General features: G+C 39.9%; 1 protein-coding gene across 3 annotated transcripts in view; it reads right to left on the bottom strand.

The window, feature by feature from the left end:
- The window catches only part of DOCK1 (dedicator of cytokinesis 1), a 272132-nt gene that overhangs the window by 21084 nt on the left and 227021 nt on the right, over positions 1-24027 (bottom strand). For all 3 annotated transcript variants that reach the window (XM_031597310.2, XM_031597311.2, XM_090145652.1), the window contains exons 39-48: positions 23185-23274; positions 20597-20701; positions 18310-18451; positions 18066-18144; positions 17522-17606; positions 15600-15686; positions 11807-11983; positions 10677-10760; positions 5716-5853; positions 3402-3547 (exon numbers count right to left, since the gene is read on the bottom strand). In XM_031597310.2, the coding sequence (XP_031453170.2) occupies positions 3402-3547; positions 5716-5853; positions 10677-10760; positions 11807-11983; positions 15600-15686; positions 17522-17606; positions 18066-18144; positions 18310-18451; positions 20597-20701; positions 23185-23274 (1133 nt within the window). The remainder of the gene's footprint in view (positions 1-3401; positions 3548-5715; positions 5854-10676; positions 10761-11806; positions 11984-15599; positions 15687-17521; positions 17607-18065; positions 18145-18309; positions 18452-20596; positions 20702-23184; positions 23275-24027) is intronic.

Genomic DNA, 24027 nt, shown 5'->3' with positions numbered 1-24027 from the left:
CAGACAGTCAGGAGGAGCCAGGTTAGTTTCTAAGGATTGGCTGCTCCATACCTGCAGCCGTGTGCTCCAAGTGTGCAAAGAAGGCTGACATGCCACTACCACCATCTCTGCAATCTCTACAATATCTGACTTCTTCTCTTCAGAGAAAAAGAAAATCCTTAGGGGCTCCATGAATTTTTCAAGTAAAACTTTTTTTTTTTTAAATAGCTTTTACATTATAGTGAAAGAATATTCTAAATCACATTAGAGCTCTTTTCAGCTAATTTTTTGCTCATTAATTTAAAGAGAGCTTTCTTTTATCTCAATTTTTAAAGACTAGTTTCAATAAAAGGCAAAGAGACATTCTGCTCTTAACTAGCTAAAATATTCTTAGCTAAAGCGTTTTAAAATTCATATTAACTAAACACAGTACTAAAAACACAGCCCAGTTAAAGTTCCACCAACGGATTTTAAAAGCACACCACAAATTATCACATAAGAAAAAATCTTAAGAACAACAACCAAGGAAACTTTAAAACTTTTTAAAACTTGGTACTTACTAATTTATATCAGGAAAAACTTCGTTACAGAAAGCAAGTTGAGCACTGGAATGGGCTGCACAGGGAGGTGGTTGAGTCACCATCCCTGGATGTGTTTAACAACCATTTGGATGTGGTGCTCAAGGACATGATTTAGCAGAGGGCTGGTAGTTAGGGTAGTATGGTTAGGTTGTGGTTGGACTTGTTGATCTTTATAGTCTTTTCCAACCTGAGCAATTCTATGATTAATACTGGAGTAGCAGTTGGGGTGCCCTGATGACACACGTGTGAAGGCCAACTGTGAGGGTTCATGTTTCAGACAACCTTCAAGGACAGTCTCTTCATCACCTTCACTACAGTGATACCCAGCAGCAAAGCATCCTGCACTGTGTTGCATGGGGACAGTTTTGGTGGTGGTGTTGCTACAACTTTCAGTGCATGTTTTCCAGTTTCATTTGAAGGAAAAACGCTGAAAGCAGAACCTGTGGCAACAGCCTCCGAGTCACAACTCTTATAACCAAAATCATAGGAGCTGGGAGAGAAAACCACAAGCTTAGCTGATAGACAGAGCTCCTTATCTCACAGCATCAAAGCGCCCTAAAAAATACCTTCTGTCCCGTTTTACAGACAGAGAAAAGGAAGGGGAACAGCTTGCCCAGGGCTGCAAAGCATGTCAGTGGCAAAGCCTGGATGTGAGTGCAGGCATCCCAGAACAGAAGAGTTATTTTAGCCACCTGAACTGTGCACCCGGGCTGTTCCTGCAGTGCTGGATTGCAGTGACAGCCACCCACGTGTGCCCCTGCCTTGCGGGCAGCTTGCAGGTTTACAAGAAGAATTGCCACTCTTCACACAATGATTAATTGCTTCCCTTCTAGGCATTACTATTATTAGTACTATTAATTATTTGCACGCAGTGTATCAGTGACAAAAATGGGCCAGCATGCCATGCTCGTACTGGAAGTACATGAGACCTTTCAAAACACTCAGGTGGGGTGGGACTCCCCTTTGCCCAGCTGCTGCTGCTGTGAGTGCCTGCATCCATGCTTCAGCAGTCCCACTTGGAGCAGTGGTTAAACCAAAGGTCTCTCTTTAAAGCAAGAGGTTTATTTATACTTAGAGTTGGGAGTTGTAAAACACATACTGTGTCAACGTTTGCTTTGAGTTCTTATTGTTAAAAGGCTCTGAAATCTGGGCCAGCTGGGAGATGGCATAAAATACAAGTTGGGTGGGTGATACAGGCAAGGCACTGTCAGCTCCATTTTTAATTGCTTTTCTTAGCTCTATCTCCAATCTAGGAAGAATGTATCTTGAAGAGTGGGCCAATGGAAAGTAGGAAAGGCCACCTGATTATAAGCCCAATCAGCTTTGGATAGGGAGATCACATAACTCCTTCCAAGTGAGGAGTGACAAACTACCCACAGCATTCTTATTGTCATTTGCATTTTAGAGCTCTTCCATTACGTTACTTAAATCTGATGATTTTTCTTCTCCGGCTCCACTGATCAAGCAAATGAGCATTTTTTCATGTCTTCTAAGTGATGATCTTTGTTAGCTACATCTTCTCTACATGTATTACAGCTGCACAGCCCAGGGGCTCAGAGCAGGAGCTGAGCTGCGCTCAGATCCATATGAGTTTTGATTTTATGCGTGTATTGAGTGGACTCACTAGGTCCTCAAAATCTCCTGACTGACACCTACTTAAGCTGGCATGGAGGTGCAAAAATTACAAAAGCAGCATTCAGTGGAGAAAGAAAGATACAGGTAATGATTTTGAAGGGAAAAAGAGAAAGAGGCAGGAAGGGAAAGAATTGAAGATGAAGAACAGAAGAGGAAAAAATCATTTCCTTCTGAGATAAGATGATGTTGCCCAGTAACATGGGATGGTAGGCATGCCAAAATTCCAGCAAGGCAATTTCCATAGCTGAATTAGTGAAAATGCATTACTGGCTCTGCTGTCCTACGCTTATATAAACATGATTCAGTGTGCATGTGTTACAGAGGGTAATGTAATGAGATCTGAACCTCACTCTGTTTGCAGTTCATTCCCAATGTGTACATAAACTGTTTGTAATCAAGGTAAGTATCATGTTGGTCCTTGGGCGCTGTACTTAATTTTACTTGATGCTTTTACTCTCTAGTCAGGCAATAACTTCCTCTGAAGGTGCACGAGGGGCACTGACATTTCTAGCACATCTCTGCAAGTTAGCAGCCCTCCAGGAGGCTTTTACAACACTGCTGCCTCGGTCAAATATTGAGTTTCTGGATTGTGAATATGCTTGGGGGGAGGAGGAGAGAGAAGGAAGTTCTGAGGCCGAGTGGAAAGCCCAGGAAGAAAACAGATTATTTCTTTTGAGGGATGTGACTGCGAGACAGGGCTTATCAACAGAATTCCCAGTTCTCATGTGAAATATCTTGATAACTCTTGAAGTACAATCTTGCCATAAGCAGCTTTCCCTCTGGCAGCATGGGTGAGAAGAAATGACTGAGCAGGCAGCTAATCCCTTCCTTCTCCTGAGCCCCACCTGTTTACTGCTACAAGACTGGCTGAGCTCATCTCATCACGTACTTTGCAAGCGATCTGTTCCAAACAATTACGCCTGCAATAATTCAAAATGAGATAACTTATCTCCTGTTCTGTTGGGTGATTTATGTTGAATGCTTAGGGGGCTTCGTTTGAAAGAGTACCAGAAGCAGCATTACATTTATTTTTGTTAAAAAAAAAAAAAGAAAGAAAAAAAAAAAGGAATATATTTTAAGATAAACATTTCTATTGTTTTCCGTTGGCATTTTGCTTGTGGGGTGGTGACAATCCTAAGGCCCTAAGATTTGCACACCAAATCTTGCTTTACAAGACAAAGCCCTGTATGGTCACTCCTTACGCACCCATCTGAGCCTGGCCGAGAAGGAGTGCTGTCTGAGGAGATGGATGACACTGAGGCAACTGACAGCGGTCTTGAAGACGATGGCATCGTGAAAGACCTCACCATGGACCTTGGCCGACTGCCTCGTCTGTCATCTAGGCTGGAAGGCTACAAGAAAGGAATGTAAGAGAGACGTGAGTTTACTTTTTAAGTCACAGTGTTGCTGACATCTGGCTCCAGAAGTAATGCAGAAAGGTTCAATGGTTTTATTTCCACGTTATGTTAATCAGGCATTATGCTTAACAACAAGGAGATCAATCCTAAAGAAAATGCTAGATGAAGTTTTTTCTTTTTTTGTTTTTCAAAATTAAACAACAGGAAAAAAAACCAAACCAAAACCCAACCACACCGGTAAGAGGAGCTTTAAGCCAAGAGAGCCAGTTGACAGAGTGACATTCAGGTGAAGAAGAAAATATATGGAAGGTTTATTTTTTTCATGCAGACAATTTCAGAGTTCTGAATATTTATACAAGCTTTGTTAGTCATTAATAACTGATATATGCATAAAATAATTGAACTCTTTCAGTCAACAAATACAAATCTCACGCTGTTTAATTACAGGTAGATTTTCCACCCTGTCAACTACTGGCAAATTGACATTGTACAAAGAAGACAGAAGCGATAAAGCTCCATCAATCCTGACAATTCTTACTGGTGGGCAGAGCGAAATGAGGAAGATAACACCACCTGTGTATGAATTTCCAGTCATCTGTCTGATGATGTAAATGCGTATTGCTGAAGTGACTGACATGCAAGTATCATTAATGTCAATTACTTCTGTTCTCCTAGGGAATAAATGATTATTTGATCTTTTCTCTACCTAAGTGCATTAGGAAGAAGTGATCTAAAGGACTGTTAATGGAACAGCATGTAGAAAGACACTATAAAGGCTGGCAAGCTCCACATAAGATTTCAGTGGTCCTGTTACAAAAAAAGTCATTGCTATAGAAAAAATGAAATCAATCTCTGAAGGAGACATTGTCAGTTCTTCCATTACACGAAGATAAAACTAAGCCCAGCAGTCTTCAGTGCCCTGTTAGGACAGAGTTCTGTCTGCACTCAGACTTACAGCGACTCCAACCATTTGCTTGTTGGGTCCTGCTCATTCAAACCCACTCATACAACAGCATGCAATCTGTGTGGCTTTTGACAGCACTGTCAATTACTTTCTCAATTAGGAAGCTCTATGCTGGCTTTTGGCCTTCTTTCTCCATGGGTAACAATCAAAAGTGAAACAACAAATCATTGGAAACACCACCAAATTCTTTTCTCTGACTTAAAATGACGCAGAAACTGAAAATCACTTGTTGGAATGACAAAAGCATCAACTCCAGCACCAATACACCTTCACGAGGAGCAGCTATCTATTGCCTGCCTACGTTTAGGGTAGTGCCAGGTGTGTGAAAATCAAGATGCAGGCTGCACATCATTGCTGGCCTGTATGACTCTGACATCCAGAAAGTAACTAAATCATAGAATCATAGAATGGCTTGGGTTGGAAGGGACCTCAAAGGATCATGAGGTTCCAACCCACCCACTGCAGGCAGGGCTGCCACCACCTCCACATTTAGTATCAGACCAGGCTGCCCACGTCTCCATCCAACCTGGCCTTGAACACCTCCAGGGATGGATGGGGCATCCACAGCCTCTCTGGGCAGCTGTTCCAGCACCTCACCACTGTCACAGTAAAGAACTTCCCTCTGATATCCAACCTAAATCTTCCCCCTTACAACTTAAAACCATTTCCCCTTGTCTTGCTGTTATCCGCCCTTTCAAAGAGTTGACTCCCCTCCAGTTTGTAGGCTCCCTTTAGGATGGCTCCTACTGGATGGCTGCAATTAGGTCACCCCACAGCCTTCTTTTCTCCATGCTGAACAAGCCCAGCTCCCTGTCTTCGTAGGGAAGGTGCTAAAGCCCTCTGATCATCAACAGCTCTAGCTATATCATCTAAAGTAGTGATTTACCTTGTAAACAATAGTTCCTTCAAAAAAAGGATACCAAAGGATTGGTTTTTGAAGGAACCTATCCAGGCAATTCAGAAGTTGTTCCCATACTTGAAAATAAAAGCACCAAGGCATTCCACACATCTCCTACAGCATCTGTTCATTACTTAATGATTTGTTGGGCTCAAGTGATGTCCATGGAGAACAAGCAGGCAATCCTGCATTAACACTGCTTTTTTAATCAGTGAAAACGACGACAGAGTAATTCAAAGTTGCCTACAGTGTAGGGAAATGTTCAATCTGTTTGAAGTGCTGTGTTGGCAGGTGACTTACCACAGCTCGGACACCATACTGCTTCTCAACTTTGTCCTTCAGCTGCCTGAAGCAAGCCTCCATCCGCTCATGGAATGGCCTCAGCGCCTCCGTCACCTTCTCACCATGAATGCGGATGCCCTCTGCCAGGAATGGGATCTGCAACAACAACACACAGCCCTTAGTGCACAGAGCCCTTCCCAGTTGATGGTACAGGCAAAAGTCCCACATTTGTTTCAAAGAGAGGGAAAGATCTTGTGGAATATCAGCAATAATAAAAGCCACTGTCTATGAAGCACAACATAGTAAAAAAAAAGTCTAAGAAGTATGTTTTATCTGATTTCCTTTTTTGGATTGTTACCTGCAGTCCTTCAGAATTAATATACACATAGTTCTGCCCCATCCTCATACAGCAGAGGAACAGCTGAATTCACCTGGCAGCACAAATATTCCTATCAGGTCACATTTGTGAGCCCCTATACCTGCTGCACTTCCAAATGGCAAACTGATGAATGACGACTCGCACACTGGGTTATTAAAACCCCTCCTTTCCCAGGTTCAAAGAGAATAAAACCTTGAAGGAGAAAATATTTGTGTGCTTTCTTTAGTAAATGCTATTCCTAAAGCTGCAAACGAGCAGCATCCCTGGACAAGTATATATTGCAGAGTAATATTTATTAATAAATTATATAGTTTTATATACTGAAAGCTACATTTCTCCTTAGACAAAAACATATTTGATTTTCTTTGGGAACAAAACAGGAGAGGAAAAATTAAATTAGATCTTTTTTGCAACTGAAAATAATCATTTACATGCAAGACTTCTGTCACAAAATACCCATGCCAACAGAGGTTTATATAATTAGTTCATAGTGTGGAGGTGTAGCTGACCTTTTAAAATGTTTTAAGAGAGACATCTTCATTCCCACAGCAATCCAGATATACCATTAGAGTTCTCTATCTGCAGCTTATGAAAAATATTTCCTCTTCCAGGTCTGCTCCAGCCCACACAGTGCTCTGACTCTGACTTAGGTATCCTCTGCAGCAATCAAGCTAAGAGGCTTCTTCTTAATAATTCATAATTAAATCATAATACTGATTAAAAACAGACTTTTCTCGTAAGACTGAGCAGCAATCAGAACAAGTAGCTTTATCAGCAAGGAGAATAATACAGACAGACAAACTACAGATGAACAAACTCAAGAAATGTTACCAAGATGGCTCTCTGCTTGGGCACCACTGAAACGGACACCATTCCTTTTCCTAAAATACACCCAAGAGAAGTCCCAACACTGACAGTATTTTTTACTGCAGCCACTTTTACTTATAGCTGCATGGATAGTCACTCTATGGAATTTTAGTTGCAACTTGAAAAACTTCTCTGCTCCAAATAAGTAAATGAATTTCAAATCGTTCAGTGCCACCAGGCCCCATTCTGACCCTGCTGCTTTGAGAGGGTAAATGGTCACCTTGTGCATTTATTTAAAGGAACCCGCTGGCTTTTTGAATGGAGTCTGTTTTAGAAAATCAAATGGCCAAGCTGAAGTCCAGACTGGGTGCAAGGCTCCGGCTCAGAGCTGATTCTTATGAGCATTAATGAGCCTGCCCTAGGGAAGAGCCATCTCCGATTGAAAAAATGAAGGGATAAAGCAGAGGATGTGGTTTTTGGTAGGGGAAACTCCCAACCAAGAAAAAAACCTGTGGGTGCAGCCAGAGTGAAGGTGGTAAGCAGGGCTGCATCTCTGGTGTACAGCAGGCTGAGGAACACAGGTGCTGCTCAGGGAATGAGCATGGCGAGGCACCAAGCGCACAGAATCATTGAAATGCTCAAGTTGGAAAAGACCTTAAAGATCATCAAGTCCAACCACAACCAAACCATACTACCCTAACTCTAACACAACCCATCACAACCCTTCACAAGCCTTGGCATGGAGGATGAAAGGCACTGAGAAGAAAGGGGCTGTTACTCTGCGCTAGAAGCAAACTCCCTCTGTTAGCTGCAAAATCCTTCCTACTCCTTCTCAGCCACTGGCAAAGGGAAATCTCACAGAATCACTAAGGTTGGAAAAGACCTATAAGATCATCCAGTCCAACCATCTTGTTACATATCACTGAACTTGAAAGCTGCATGAGCCTCTGGATGGCTCAGCATCATGTAGGATGCTGAGACAGAAGCAAGCTGCCATGCTCCTCGTCCTGTCAATTCGTTTCCCTATGCAGCAGTGAGTGACTCTGCATATGACTTCATTTCATAACATCCTACAGGGTAACCCTCAGCTTTTGAGAGGGGAAGGAAGCAGCAAAGGTTGCATTAAGTAACCGGACTGGAAAACGAGGAGGCAAATGAGAAGGGAAACCAGCTCAAAGTTGAATTTCTGCCACCAGGCTCTATTTGTCAACTTGAAAATTGCATTGCAACTTAATATTAGTCCCTGATTTTATTCATTTTTTAATTTTTCTTTTTATTTTTTTTTCCCCTTTAAAATCTTCATCTGCTGCCAAAAACTATGAACAAGGTACATACATTTGAGCTAACAGCTTAAAATCTCTCATAATGTGAAATACCATATAATCACAGAATGGCCTGGGTTGAAAAGGACCACAATGCTCATCCAGTTCCAACCCCCTGCTGTGTGCAGGGTCGCCAACCAGCAGCCCAGGCTGCCCAGAGCCACATCCAGCCTGGCCTTGAAACACAAAGTATGTTTGTGAAGTTCAGGCTGTGAATGCTACCATTTCTTTTTAGCAATGTAGGAGTATCAAATCTTTATGGCGTTGATTTTTTTATGCTGTAAATACATCAGCTAAATGCCAAGTGACCAACATTAGTTATTCATTTCATTATCATGAGCAGCTTGAAATGATACAGTTACACGGGAACTAATTTTTCAAGGGAGAAAGGACTGAGATGGGTAAAAATGGACTTTGCTTTAGTAATGATATTTATATGAAAACACAGTGGAGAGAAACAATTATTTTAATTAAAATCATTACTGTGTAATTAAAATTTATGGGAATTGTAAGAGGACAGTGCACAAAATGCAAAGCACAATTGAGACAAAGGCAGGGGAAGGCATAGAAAAAATAAATTTAAACAGTCAGCTGATAATACAACTGTCAGACTATTTCATATACCCAGATTGATTTATAGAGCATAAAGAAAATCTCTGTGTGATTATAAAACTCCAAAAACCAACATTATTGAAAAATGAAAACTCATTTTGGCTTTCAATCACTGTCAAGTCATTGATGAAAACAAACCGCTGCCTTCGTTTGGAATGTTTCCATAACAACTTGCTCATTACACCAGCTCCCTTCCCCGCCCCCATCAAGTTATCATGTGTTCTGAACACTGACATAATGTTGGAAATATTTAGGCCTTACGACACACTGAATGTATACGAGACTAAGTGCTGACTTCCACTCAGAAATGACTGCACCTTTTCAGAGAAATAAAATAGTCTTCTGATCACTTGGCTCCATCTTCCTGCTTTTTTTTTTTTTCAGAGCACTGATGGGATATTATGTACTTAAAACCAGAGTCTAATTAAAAAACAATGTGATTAGGTTCGATATATATTTTCAAATTGTAATGCTATTTGAACACACATCACCGAAGTGAATCTGCCGGAATTCATTTGAAGCAGTGCTATCAGAAGCAAAGGGAGAGAGCTGACATGAAGTCAGTCTTCTGGGATCAAATTATTTTCCTCTATAGAACTTAAAGCTCCTCAAATCTAATCTTCTGTAAAAGCTCAGAGGAAAATGAATAAATATCTTTTTTCAGACCCAAAGAGTTGCTATTCAGTGATAGTTTTCTGGCCTTCCGAGGGTATTTTCTCCTCTTTCTTTCTTTCCATTTTTAAAACTTTTTTTATTTTTTTTTTGAATTCTCTATCTTTGGTTCTGTTACCTTTAAAACTGAATCCTATAGAAATGTAAATTATTGCTTTTATTATAAAAATAAAATTGAATATAAAAGGGCAACTATGTACTTTGTTCTTCCAAGGGAAAAACAGTTCCAGTCATACTGGTACTTTTTCTTGTTATCATAAAATTATCTTGAGACCACTGGAAAGTGTCCAGCATATGACTTTGGAATAAAACTGGAATTGTTTCCTGTTTGTCTTGCAAAATATTCTTCAGTACATACAAATGCTGTTCTTTATGCAAGAAGGTTCCTGCTTTGTTTAAGGCACTGAACTGGAAATCTGCGTTCTCGTGCTGGTTCAGAATTATTAATCTGTGTGATCTTAGATTTAAATCATTTCTACTCCAATATACCACCAAGAAAATATCAGATAATTTCACTCTATGATGTGGCATTTGTGAATTATGAATATTGCCATATCTATATCTATCACATTATTGAATATTATGTGAAGTCATACAGCAAATGAAATGATGACTCCACAGTGTCCACATAAATGTTACTATTCTACACATAAATTAGTTTCTTTATTCTCATATATAATATTCTGTGCTAAGGTACTGTACTGGTACATAAAAAGGTTTACAAATAGAAAACATCTTGTTGGAAGAACGAAGTGAACATGTGAAGAAATGCTCCAGCAAAGCACGTGCATAGGAGGAGGGATTCAGTATTAAACATTTAGCCTGAATGTTTGTGAAAATGTTTTTAAAATCAGCCTTAGAAAGTTAAAATGCAAAACTTAATTGCTAATAATGGTAACCAATGTTATTACAAAATATTTCTTGTTTGAGCAACATGAGACATTTTCACTGTATTTTGGTTAAAAAAAAAAAAAGAAAAAAACGGGGAAAAAAAAAGAGGTTAATCGTATTTGTTCCTTGTGGGTTTATCAAATGAGAAATGATGTCAGATCTGAAGATGAATTTCAGCTCAAACTCTAAGTCAGTTTTACATGACAAAGAAGCAGAGTAAACAGTTTGATGCCTGAGTTTTCTCAACAGTGACACTGAATTGCCTTCGTATGGCCAACAGGACTTGGAATCCTTACCTGCCAAGCTATCAGGTCCTTCAGCTTTTCAATCTTGTCATGATCTTCCGGATGCTCATGCATATATCTTTCAGTAAAAAAAGCCTGGTCAAGAGAGAAAAATGAGGGTTTTTTTTTCTCAGAAAATGAATCAACATCTACAACCATGGAAAGATTACCTGCAGCAAAGATAAATGAGTCAACCCAAAAGTTCTGCACAACAGCAGCAGTAGCTAAAAATACAAATGGAAAAACTAGGAAAACATGCATAATTTATTAAAGTTTTAAGATTAATGCATCGATATTTCACAATCAGCAAAGCAGGTGGATGAGCACATGGTAGACAAGAGCAAATCTCATGGGCAACACCGCAGAGGACTTCTGCTCAGCACAGCTCTGAAGCTGCTTCTTAGCAGTTCCCAGGACATAAGAAATTTTATTTGATGAAATGCATGACAGTTACAGAAGGACAGAAGTGGATGAAGCCAATGACATGCCAATCAGCACATATTTTCTCCATGTATGGTACAAAATACATGCTGTTTGTGTACGCCAGCAAAATACGATTAATATTCAAAACATAAGTAAGAGAGATGGGGTTTATACAGTTTCCCGTTGTTAACATCTTCTCACCTATAACTTTAAAAGCTAACGTTGTAACATGAAGTTGAGATTATCTAGATACATTTGCAACGGGTAAGTAGCTCAGAAAGTCTCTAGCACTTTGATTAATCCTTAAAAAACGCATGCATCTGAAAGCAATGGAGAAAATTGCAGCCAGTTATTTGGTCACTGAAGTTCACTCAGAAATTCCTGCTTCAGGTCTGACGTCCAAGCACATGAGAGCACACACTGGAAATGCCATCAATCTCACTTCGTAATTCTAGCAAGCAATTGCCTGCCCCATCCCTATGTAAACATTCCTGAAGCTAAGCGTATCATCCTTCACTTCAAATTTAGAAAGGCCAAAAAATGTATCCACAAATATCAGAAAATCATAACAAAGGTAAGTTTTAAGCAATGTTCTCCCAAGCATTTATTAGGGCAGGCTCACAAAGCGTGTTTCTACACAAACACAGTAGAGAAAAAAGAAGAGGTGCAGAGCTTCCAAGAGGTGAACTGCTGCAGGAAACACTTCAGTTTGATGTTACCTTCTCATAGTTGGTGAAACCTCCCATGACTGCAGGATCCACAATGCCGTTCAGTAGCATAGAGAGAGGGTTAATGGGTAGATTTGGATCATTTAAATGTTGTTGAATCATATTATTGATCTTATCGTTTGTTAGCTGCATGGTTTCTATTGCATTTTCCAGTGGACTAATTTCAACCTAAAATAAAAACAAAAGGATGCTTTAATTAAGGAGCAGAGTTTTTAACCTGCCATGGAACTGGTTGGCCATCAAATCATTTCATTTAGAAACACTCCCAGAAAGATATTTTAACAGATAGTTAACAGAAAGGCTGGCTTCAGACACTGACAGAATCATAGAATCATTAAGGTTGGAAAAGGCCACTAAGATCCTCCAGTCCAACCATGCCCACTAACCACATCCCCACTTAAATGCTTGCTGTCTATATACTGCATAGGATACTATCTGTAGAGATACTGAGATAGCTGATAAATGATATCTGTAGAAAAAGTTAAATGCATTTCGTTGCTGTAGTACAGATTACATCTCAAAGCACAACAGAGCAAAACATTTAGAAAGGCTCTGACAAGAATCATGTGAGGTTTGCAGAGGATTATGGAGAATATCACAGATTATGGATCAGTGAGTTTTAGCAGCACAAAGAATCCAGCTTAATGTAACAATAAGAAAGAAATGATGACTTAATGTGGATTTTCTGATGGAAAACGTAATCCTAAGAAGCTCAAAAAATCAAGAAGGTATTTTTGCAGTGATTATTTTGGTACGTATCCAAGGAAAAGGAGTTTAACATGTTGAAGAGATGGCTTCTGTGCTATCTACAGTGCCTTTTCTCCATGGCGTTCCATTTTCTTCTTCCTAACTTAGATAATGAGTAAGAAATTTTCACATAGTGTAGACTTCAATGAAGACAGATCCCCAGATGTCTTAATGGGGTGAATTAGCTCTTATACTGAGCAACGCTTTCTTTATTTTAATTGACTGATCTCCAACTATTATTTAAGAGGTCACTGCATCTTTCAGAATGACAGCTGCTCATACTGAAACAAAAAGTATTAAAATATTTAAAATGTTGCTAAAACAGGCTGATTTCGTGAACGAGCTAAAAATGACCAATTAGCAGCAACCCACAATGTAGACAGTCCTTACCATAAGCCTTAAGTCATAGCCTACTTACATTAAAAATATATGTGGGAGGAATGGAAAAGGAAGGTTAATTGAGGCCTACGAGGAAAATGCAAGCGTATATTTGATTACAGCCTAATCTACATAAATGCTACATAAACAAAGAAGCACTTCTACCTGGCTAGCACTTGCTAACCACATCTCTGAGAAGCACTTATAATCAAATCTCTTTGGTTGTTACTCTTACACCTGCCATGTCATTACACCAAGGGTGTTTCCATTAGCATTTTTAGAGGCCTGCCTGGTGCATGGCTCTGGAAGGGCAGCAGGCTGGATGCTCTGCCACTGCCATGGCCCAGAGCGGGCTGAGAAAGCACCAGCTGAGCACCTCTCAGAGCTGAGGCTGCTATCAGCAACATTTGGACAGGGAAAATAAAGAGCATATTCATCTGGAAAGAACCGTTGTGAACATCGTGTGCTAAATTTAGGATTCTGTCGTTTTTATTAGCGGGCTTACAACGAGGAAATAATTTGTTGATGAAGCACTGCTTGCAAAGCTCTCGGATAGCTACAGAAATTAGCACTCATTGAGCTGACTGACATCTTTTTTAACTTCTCTGTATCAGTAACCACGGCTTTCTTTCTCAGCCTCCCTTCTTCCCCTGCTCCCCTTTACATTTCAAATGCAGAGCTGCAGCTCCCATCCTGTTTCCATGTGCTTCTGTGCATTGGACTTTCTTGAGAGCTGTTTATTAAAGAATACATATATTTGTGAACTATGACCTTTGTCCCAGGTAGCTTGCTATCTCTGTATGCACACAATCTATTTATGGCAAACAAAAATGATATAGACTGCAACACTTTAAAAGTTAAACATAAAAATACACAGATAAATGCTTGGGCTTTTTAACTGCATATAATTCAAAGTACAGCTTCTCACTCAGTGGCTGCCTCAGCAGTTTTTTTCCCTACAACTATTTGTGTCCAGCTAAACCAAATCAGATACAGAACAATGAATGCATACGATGAATTCCTTGTTGGCAGTTTAGGTACCGAGTTCTCAGAAGTAATTAAGAAAAAACAAAAACCAAAAAACAACCACAAATAGATTAAAGGAAATTCTGCGTGTTTCCATTGTTTGTGTAACATAACAAATTGCCTTTAATAAATGACTTAGTTCCCCCTTAGCACTGATGTGATCTTACCTGTTTCTTTAAAGATACTCTGGTTTGATCAATAAAATATGAAATGTGCAAAGCTACTTTAATTCACTGCACTTAGTAGAACATCAATAACATTCGTATCCGTAACCCAAACGTAGCATTACAGGCATGTACATTCAGTGGTTGTGCTTCTAGCATTTCAGCTGACAGGAATCTTGAAGAAAGTCAATACCAATTTTGTAGTAGCTATGCCAGAGCTAGGTCAAAAGTCATCCCTCGCTGTCTTCCCACATATTATTAAGGCCCATTCTGGTATCATTTTCCAACTATGTGACTAATGTGATCCTTGCTTACAAAAAGCTTATAGAAAGTGCTCGCACAGGGTTTATGTGCATGTCTGTGACAAGCACAGTGTTCAAGGTGCATGTGCACAAAATGCTTGCCTACCAGGCTGTGCTCCTAGCTCATAAGGAGAAGAGACCTCCATCAGATTTGCCAGCCTCTATAAACAACACTTTTTGCAAGGACAAAGATAAACACTGTCTCCCCTATCAGGATTATACTGAAAATACAAAATTTATTAAAAATTCAACCCGTTCTATTCAGATGCCTGTGACTGTCAAACATCACATTCATATTCTGTTACTATAGATACCATAGTAATTTTCTGCTTTACTTCTGATCATCTAAATACAACTGTCCAACATAACCTCAATGGAGCAATGAAAAAGGTTTTAATTAATCATATGCAAATTGTTCTTTTCCTTTAAAAATAAGCCTCACAAGAGAGAATTAAAAACTGCAGTAACAATGCTTTTATTGCTACTTAAAAGTTACAGCTGCATAAGAATAATTTAATATTTAAGGCACTTAATGGATACGTCTTATCTAAACAGTCTAAATGGTAGAACAGAGGAATGCCTATTTTTGAGCTGCTTGGTGAGGTTGCTAGGGTCTATTTTAGCCAACTACGGAAATGAAACAAAAACAATCTTTAATTGCAAATGCTAAGAACAGAAGTAATGCAGACACACACACAAAGCATTCAATTCACGGCGTATTTTGAATCAATCACAACAAGAATACCAAAATTCCCTTTTCCAAAATTCAGACTGGTTTCATTTTTATGTAGCAGGGTTCTCCTGCAACACCTCGGTTCCCTCTTCATTTGAGGCACGTGGCTTCAGCCACAGGCTGTAATGGCTCACCTGCTGAAAGATGGAAGTGCTTTATAGAAGTACTTCAAGTACTTTATCAGATCTTGCCCTAAAGGTCCGGAAGGTTCAGCATGCACTGCCTTCTATCAGGAGTGGAAATCATTACTTTAGTCACCCCTAGTCAATAATCAGCATCCTCTGCAAGAGGTTCCCCCTTGTCTTAGGATATCAGATATAGTCACACTGATTGCTCGTTCACAGAAGCACAGTCACACAGAAATATAAATGCTCCCCAGCTGTATAAAAGCCCCATTCTCTTATGTAACCTCAATAAAACCAAACTGAACTCACCATGAAAACTGATTTGACTTCAAACCACCTCAGAATCCCTGGTAATTTGTATGCTGTCACATAGATGGTTCTCTCAATCCACATATTCTGCAAAGAAAACGTACACATCATGTAATCAGACTGATAGCTGTTATCTTAAGAAAGACTTAAAACATTATCATCAGGCAAAAGACCTGCAATATGACAGACGTTACGAAGCCAGAGGGAAATTTCATATGGAATCTACGTGGGGAGATGATGGAATAGTGATGATTTCAATCTGTGGTCGCTTTGGCACAGTGACACTGATATACTTTTAGTAGAGAAAAGAATGCTCTCTTACCAACAGGAGAACGTTGTGTTAGAAGATGCAGATGTTTGACCAAAGTGATGTTCTCCTGCATACCTTCTGGGGCTTTCATGGACCATCTTTCATCAAACCACATCACTTTGATGCGAGGAAAGTGGAGCAGAGAGACAGCATCCCCACAGAGGCTGTGTCCTCCCCATCCTGGGGGCTTTCAAGACCCACCAGGGTAAAGCCCTGGGCACCTGACCTTGGAGCTGACCAAAACACCTCTTGATTTGATTTGTTACAACTGGAATAATTGGCAGTTCCTCTTATTTATTATGGGGCTTCTTAAAAATTTGAACTGTTTACTCCATCTTCCATTAACAGAAGAGCTTTCAAAGTGAGTTACATATAGTTGATTTTTTATGTATACTCATACTGTAAACAGTGGAACTGAGAACTGGCATCACAGTTTCATAAAAAGAGAGTTTCTTACTCAGCTAAATCCACTTAGATTCCCAAATTAATGATTTTTGATAGAAAAGCCAGTGAAAGAGGTCAGGGACACTGAAGGAGTCTCTCAATGAATGCTCAGTCTGTAGGAAACCAAGTGCTTGGCATTTATTAGCAAAAGGGTTATATTAGAGACTGCAACTTACAGAAAACCATGTTCTTTCCTTAAAATAATAAGTGAATGCATCATTTCTTAAATACTGCTACCACTACTTTACTATTAACTACACCTACTGGTACTGTGAATAAATTGTTGTCCATAAAAAAGGGCAATCAAATTGATGTAGCCTGTTCTAAACATTGTGATGAATACAAGCTGTGCTCAAAGGGAGTTTTATTGACCATTAGCTGAAACATATGGTTTTCTAAAAGAAAAAATTGCACTGCTGCAAAAAAATTGTTTTCAGAAGATGCCCCAGAAGGATTTTCATAGCACAGTACACTTTGGCAAGAGATAGGTATTTTTTCAGCTGCAACAGTGTTAAATTTCTGTCTCAAACTTTTTAACAATCGTATCATATCACAGAATCACAGAATGGTTTGGGTTGAAAGGGACCTCCAAGATCTTCAAGCTCCAACCCCCTGCCACATGCAGGGCCACCAACCTCCATATCTAATACCAGCCCAGGCTGCCCAGGGCCCCATCCAACCTGGCCTTGAACACCTCCAGGGATGGAGCATCCACAGCCTCCCTGGGCAGCTGTTGCAGCACCTCACCACTCCCATAGTAAAGAACTTCCCTCTGACATCCAACCTCAATGTTCCCCCTTACAACTTAAAACCATTTCCCCTCGTCCTGCTGTTATCCACCTTTTCAAAGAGTTGATTCCTCTCCTGTTTGTAGGCTCCCTTTAGGTACTGGATGGCTGCAATGAGGTCACCCCACAGCCTTCTTTTCTCCAGGCTGAACAAGCCCAGCTCCCTCAGCCTGTCCTCATAACAAACTAAGTACAACTTTGTCTATGTTTTCTACTGGTATAAAACAAGATGCTTTTTTAAGAATTGAACTTCTATGAAAAATAAACATACATTGAGAGCTCAAATTTGATTAAGTAAAACAAACCATAATAAATACTTCAGATTATCAAAGTGCAGGTGAATAAACAAGCAAAATCCTCAAATTAGGTTTTTCTTTTACCGCAAATTCATTGTCTGGGTTTTTCTCTCCCTTTCGAACGGGCCGCGAGTACTCAAACCGCTGGACTTCATTCACTCTATAGAAACTGAAGAAGGGGAAGAGCGCAATCAAAATCAGTTGGTATCTTTTTAGGATTTGCTGCTTAACTCTGCTAAAAAAAGCTTATGTGTATCAAATATTTACGGTATCACTATTATCCGTGAGTTTGACAGAATCTGACCTAATACGAAGAATATCCATGAAATGTTTCTACACTCTTTGGCCCTGTATATGTTTAAAATACAACCAGAAGAATCATAGAATTGCTCAATTTGGAAAAGACCTCAAAGATCATCAAGTCCATCATCTTCCAACTGCAACCTAATCATACTACCTTACTAACTCTCTGCTAAATCACGTCCCTGAGCACACATCCAGATGGTTTTTAAACACATCCAGGGATGGTGATTCAACCACCTCCCTGGGGAGCCTATTCCAGTGCGTGAAAACAGGTCGTAGTGCTAGAAAGAAGACTGATTAACTTGGCAAAACCATCAAAACTCACCTCACGATTTGTTCCGACACCGGCTTGTGGAATTTGGGTGGCAAATCAAGCTTTGGCTTCACAGTAAAGCACTGGATATCTGAAAGCAGGGTTAAGAACTGAAAAGACAATCTCCATTCTGCAGCACAGGTAGTTCAACAGGAACAGAACAAGATTAACACGGTGCACCAATGAAGGCAGAAGTGCAGCAGCCTGCTGCCCACAAACACCTTTCTGCAGGAGCTGCCCTGCAATCCAAGGATACACTGGCCAGAGGAGTTTTTGATCTCGTCACCCGGCGGAGACGTCGTCTTCATTTTCTCTGCATTGGGAAACTGAGTTAACAACCTCGCTTCGAAGTCTTCGCGCCGCTCGTACTCTTTTCCCCGGTAAATGAAGACTTTGTTCTGGAAACAAATAGAGAAGTGAAGTCCCCATAGCAGTAATGAACTGGGATCTCAGAAGTGTTGACTCCAGTGATGGTCAGAGAGACACTTTAACTCTGGGGTATAATCAGTAGATTACAAATATTTTACATCTCCTCAAGAAAACACGGGTGTCTCTCCATAACTCTGTCTTGGTGCTGAGATCCCCAAGCACAGTCTTATTTTTAGGTTTATGTACAATGAATTCAGTGGGACCCAAACACGCGATATCAAGGAGCTATATAACAGACACGCCCTGAAAACTTATTAAGACAAATAACGTCCATCAAATCCAAGACCTCCCTCTGTCATCCTTCTCATCCACCTTCCATAGTTAATGGTGGAATGGACATAAGTAACTGAACAGGCTTTTGGTATGAGTACATTTACTAAAGGGTATTAATGTCAGCAAGCAAGAACAGCAGAGGAAAGCACAGAGACAAAAGAATGCCATTTTAATAGTAAATGACTCTGTTAAGAAAACTTGTGGGTGCTACCAGTGATCATGCATCACTGTGAGCAACTGCACAGGACACAAAATTTCACTTGTGGCAGTGAGTTCCTTTGCAAAGTTATCCAGGTCTTTATTGTTCCCTCATCACTTCAGAGATCCCTGTTAATGCAAGCCTTCCCTAGAGGAATATTATAAGGGAATAAATGCTCCTTGCATGGTAAAACCTAAGAGACCATTAACAAACATTTAAAAAAATTATTATTGTTTTTCTTGCTTAACACATCACATTTTTCTTGTCTGACACTTGATGAAATACATTACATGTACATTACATGTACTTCCAGCACCACAACCACTATTGTTTTTTTCACATCACATCTCTTTAGCATCAGCCTTTTGATTCCAAACCCACATCAGCTTGCACAGCATCATGTATTTGCATCTGTTCCTGACGTATGGTTGTGTCAGTTTGCAGAACTGCACTTCATACGCTGCAGGGCAGCTCTGCGAGCTGCTGACCCTGCCACTTCCCTGGGCCTCAGAGCCCCTTTGGTAAGGGCTGTTCAACAGTGTTTAGGAGACCAGGCAGTGGGCTACCAACCAAGCTCAGCTCCCAGCTTTTTTGTCTGACAGTCTGTACACAATGGGTGCTGCACAATACGGCCTTCACCTGGGCGGCTCAGCTGAGAGCTTGTTGCACTTCACAGTGCCTGTTAGTGGTAAAGTACACCTGCATTACAGCAACTCTGGGCATATGAAAAGCCACAGGTATTTTAAGCATCATGAGATGATGCAAGAACTGCCATCATTGGAGTGAGTTAACCTGAAGCCAACATAGCCACAACCAGGAACTCTTCTCTCATTCATATATCTTCTGTTTCTTGAAAGGTCTTAGTCTACTGGAACTCTTCCACAGGGCTTTGGAGAGAGACTCCTTCCAAGCCCCAAGTCCTCATTTTTAAAGAAAGGTGTGAGCAGAAGAGTGGATAAATAGACAATGTGTTATTTCAATGTCACAGACTAAAAATTGCCAGAGTCCAGAGACTCATTGTAGAGGTGAAATTCAGAGGTGTTAACTCCCCATCCTTATTCAACCACTGGCTCAATTCCGTAGCAATTTTGGTATCAGTAGAAAAAAGAACATGAAATGTTATTAGACTTGCTTTACCATCATCAGCTAAGTGACACATGCTTTAAATTGGCAAAGATTGTGAAAATTCATTCAGAGAAAAGACTGCATTTAAGGTATCATACACATTTTTGATACTCATTTCCAAGACTGTGCTGAAAAGGGAACTCGCATGAAAACACAATCACATACATTTGGGTTCTCTGTTTTACCTGTCCAGCAAACATTTCTCTGCTTCTGATGATGCTGATTCCTATCCTGATTTACAGGTAGCGTTAGCACATCTACACTTCTAGTGATATGAACACTTGAGAAGTATAAAGTATCGGGTATTTTGGAAGCAAAAGTTTGTCTCCTAAAATGCAACTATTCCATATTGGAAATAGGAAATGGAAAGCACATGATTGTTTTATATACCTAGGAAACAACCACTGAGGTTAGGCAGAAAGTAAATAACACACAGCAGTGCACTATGGGCACAACATGGTGAAATTTCCAATGGAAGACATCAGGCTACTGCCTTTGGATGGAGGTGCACACTTACCCTTATGAAAGTCGGAAATCCCTGGCCATAGTATCCAACAGCAAAATAATCTGGTTTTGGTCTTATCACTTTCACAATGTTTTCATAGAACTGTGCTTGTTTTCTCTGGAAAATAAACACGAGAGACTTTAATGACATAAACTTGAAGCAGACTGCCTGTACATCTCTTATTTGTAGCTCTAAATTGAAGACAAATCTCACTTGTCCTTTTCTTCACTTTTTTAAAACAGATATAGAGTAATATTTTGAGATACAAAACTCTGTATCCAGTGTTTTCAAGCTCATCCTGGTGAACCTCACTATCCCACTTCTGATAATGAAATTCTGATGAAGGCCACGAATCTGCACAGCAACCTGAATTCATGGTTGCAACACTGCCAATGCTGAAACCCTGGAATGAAGAAATGCACGCTGCTAAAGCTGGCTCTCAATGATGCTGACTTCTGGCTTTTCTGCTGTTACATTTCATTACTTTTTCCTACTCCTCCTCTTCCATATTTACAACTGTTTATTTGCACTGGAAAGCATGCAGTTGAGAAGTGCAGAAAATATAACTTTTGGAATAAATACACGCATGTCAGACACCATCTGTTTTCAAAGTGGAATCCTTCTTTATCTCAAATGATGAAATAATAACAAATGTGCTGCTCTGGACGATCTGTTCATTAACTTATTTTTAGTCTGTTACTTTTCATAAGAGAACAAACTCTGATTTTCAGAGAGGTTTATTACTGATCCCATTTGACAGATAACAGTAAATAGCAAGATGACTACAAAGACCCAGATCTGCCATACACTTCTCAGTTCAGCTGTAGCAAAACTATTTTGTCATTTGTGAATTGTCTTAGAGCCTAATATCTCATATTGCTCAAACAAAAGAGACAATAGGGATAACAGAAAGAAACAAAAACTTGTTAATTTTTATTTTGGAACATCCCCCCCCATCACCTAATACTGGCTCACTGTTATTCACCAGCACCAATAAGAAAAGCCTATGGGAAATGCAAGACCTGAATCGTACTTGAATCGAGCTTGAGTTTTCATCCTTGCCTACCCAGGGATGAATGCCTGATGTACAACTTTGTTAATTTTTGTGATGCTCCCTACAGTTTCTCCTGTCTGATAAACAACAGCAGATAAATTTGCAGTGGGCAGTTCTGGATTTTCCTTATTACAAGAGGGGGAAATGTCATTTCCATATGCAGATGAACCACAATCAGTTTCTACCACTGCCTCTCTTATAATTACATCCCTTTATGTAATCAGTGACATATTTACTCTGGAAGAGAAATGGTAAAAAACACCTAGCAGTATTTTTGACCATCAGCTACGCCATACAAAGTGCAAATTCAAACTGCAAAAAATGGATGAAGCATGATGAAGTATGGCTGCCTTCGTGACAAAAGCTGATCACATTCCCATGTGCAAGCATAAAGGAAGGAGACAGAAAATTAAAAACGAGGGACTCAGAGCACTTATCTACTGATGAATGATCATACCTGACACAAGAGAGTCATTTCCAGCTCAGGAGCAATCTCCACCAGATTCCTTTTATATTGAAATGCAGAATATTCTCTATTGGATACAGCCCCACTGTCAGCAGCAGGCAGCGGGCTGAGGAAAACTCTTCTTGCCTCTCAAAGCACCTTAAAAATGCTTTCTGTCTTAATTCTCTACAACTTGGAGTAAAAAGCAACATAAAACCACGCTCCAGATCTGTTAGGCAGATGAATACACTCAGCTTGGCACTAAAAATAGTTAAAAAGCTACAGAAAGAGGATCGTGCAAAAAGGATAAAAAAACAAATCAGCCTTGGAGAGCCGGAGGACAGAATGATGGACTACACAAAAGGGAAGAACTGGTGAAGGACTGAAGAAATCGTAGAACTGAGAAGAGCAGCACTTGGCTTTACTCTTTCCTCCCCAAGAAGGGGAGATGGCTCCCAGCCAGTCTCAAACTGAGCACTGATGTCAGCTGAGGGCACAAATGGCAGTGTGTAAATGACCAGCTAGGATGGAATGGGATAAAGCAGAAACAATTAAAAAATAAAAATACAAATTGGGTGCAAAGGAAAAACGTATCAAAAATCTGACAGTCAAGAATTTTCTGAACGTAACTGGAAAGAAGTACCGACTCCTGTGAGCATGGCTGAGAAGTTGGGAGGGAAAGTGACAGCTGCCATTTATCTTGTTGGAGACGAGCAAGAGAAAAATGGTGCAGGCATAATGAATGGGTAGTGTCGGGGCAAAAATAACTGACTCTAGACATGAATGCTTGGGGATTATTCATACCTAAAAAAAGGAACGTGAATGTGGAAAGACACTCGAACGAGAAAGGCAATTTTTTCCTGTGCCCATTTATATTGAAATTCCAAATTTCCTTTTATATTCCAAATACATCAGCTTAACTCGATGGCAACATTTTTCTTTCGGCTAATTAGTAGCCATTAGTAGCCAGTTATTCAACGTTTATCCAAAAAAAGCCAAAGCAGGCATCTATTTTGGTATTCGACTCTCACAAGAAAGATTTTCAATATCATTTTAAAACCTTAAGAATTATAATCTGAAAAAAACTGTTGCAAAACTTACCAGCAGTTCACTGAGTTGTTCGTAATCAAACATTTCATTTTCATACTGTTCTGCAAGTTCCTTACCCAAGGCAATGGCCTCTTCCCACATCTGTTGGAAAAAAAAAAAAACAAACCACAAAACAATGACAAAACCAAATTACATACCTTGGTTAAACAACGACACTGGAATAAAATAAATCTCTATAAAACACAACAAAACGCATTGTGTCACATGTTTGAAAACACCGTGCATCAGATGTGCCACATAGCTGTGACAGCATTACCCATATGTTTCTAATGCAAATCAAGTACAGGGATTGTATCACTTCAGAAATGAAATGATTGCTGCCAGCCCAACTAGATACCCAGCAATGTGTAAACATGGCTCGGCCACAGAGCCGCCCAGAACCTAGATAAATGCTGTTCATTGATTATAGTTCATCATCACCTCTCTCCCCCTCCAATATCTACAACCTATATTAAACAGGACGGGCATCTTGTAGATAATGCTTTGGACAAATACTCATTACATTTCCATTGGTTCTTTTCCTTCTCTTGTTCTTCAACCATGAAATTCAGCAGCTGTCTCAAATGACCCAAAGTAATTTAACAATATCCTTCGGCTCTTCAGAAGCCAACAATCTTAACGAGCAGAGCACCAAACATGCTTTTAAGTGTGTATTTTTCATTTTTTCCTACTTTAAATGTAAAGAACCACTCAAACCCAGAAAGATACTTAAATTAGCACACCAGGAGACCTAGGATCAAACCTGATGATTTGTTTCTGCTGCAGAAATTTGGCTGGCCACGCTGACCTCACTTTACTAAGAAAATCAGAGTTGGAACGAGTTATAAATCAATT

Source organism: Phasianus colchicus, chromosome 8 (assembly GCF_987193195.1).
Source record: "Phasianus colchicus chromosome 8, bPhaCol1.hap1.1, whole genome shotgun sequence".
Classification (NCBI taxonomy): Eukaryota; Metazoa; Chordata; class Aves; order Galliformes; family Phasianidae; genus Phasianus; species Phasianus colchicus.
Note: the sequence above shows the minus strand (reverse complement) of the source record. Positions and strands in the feature narration are given on the sequence as shown.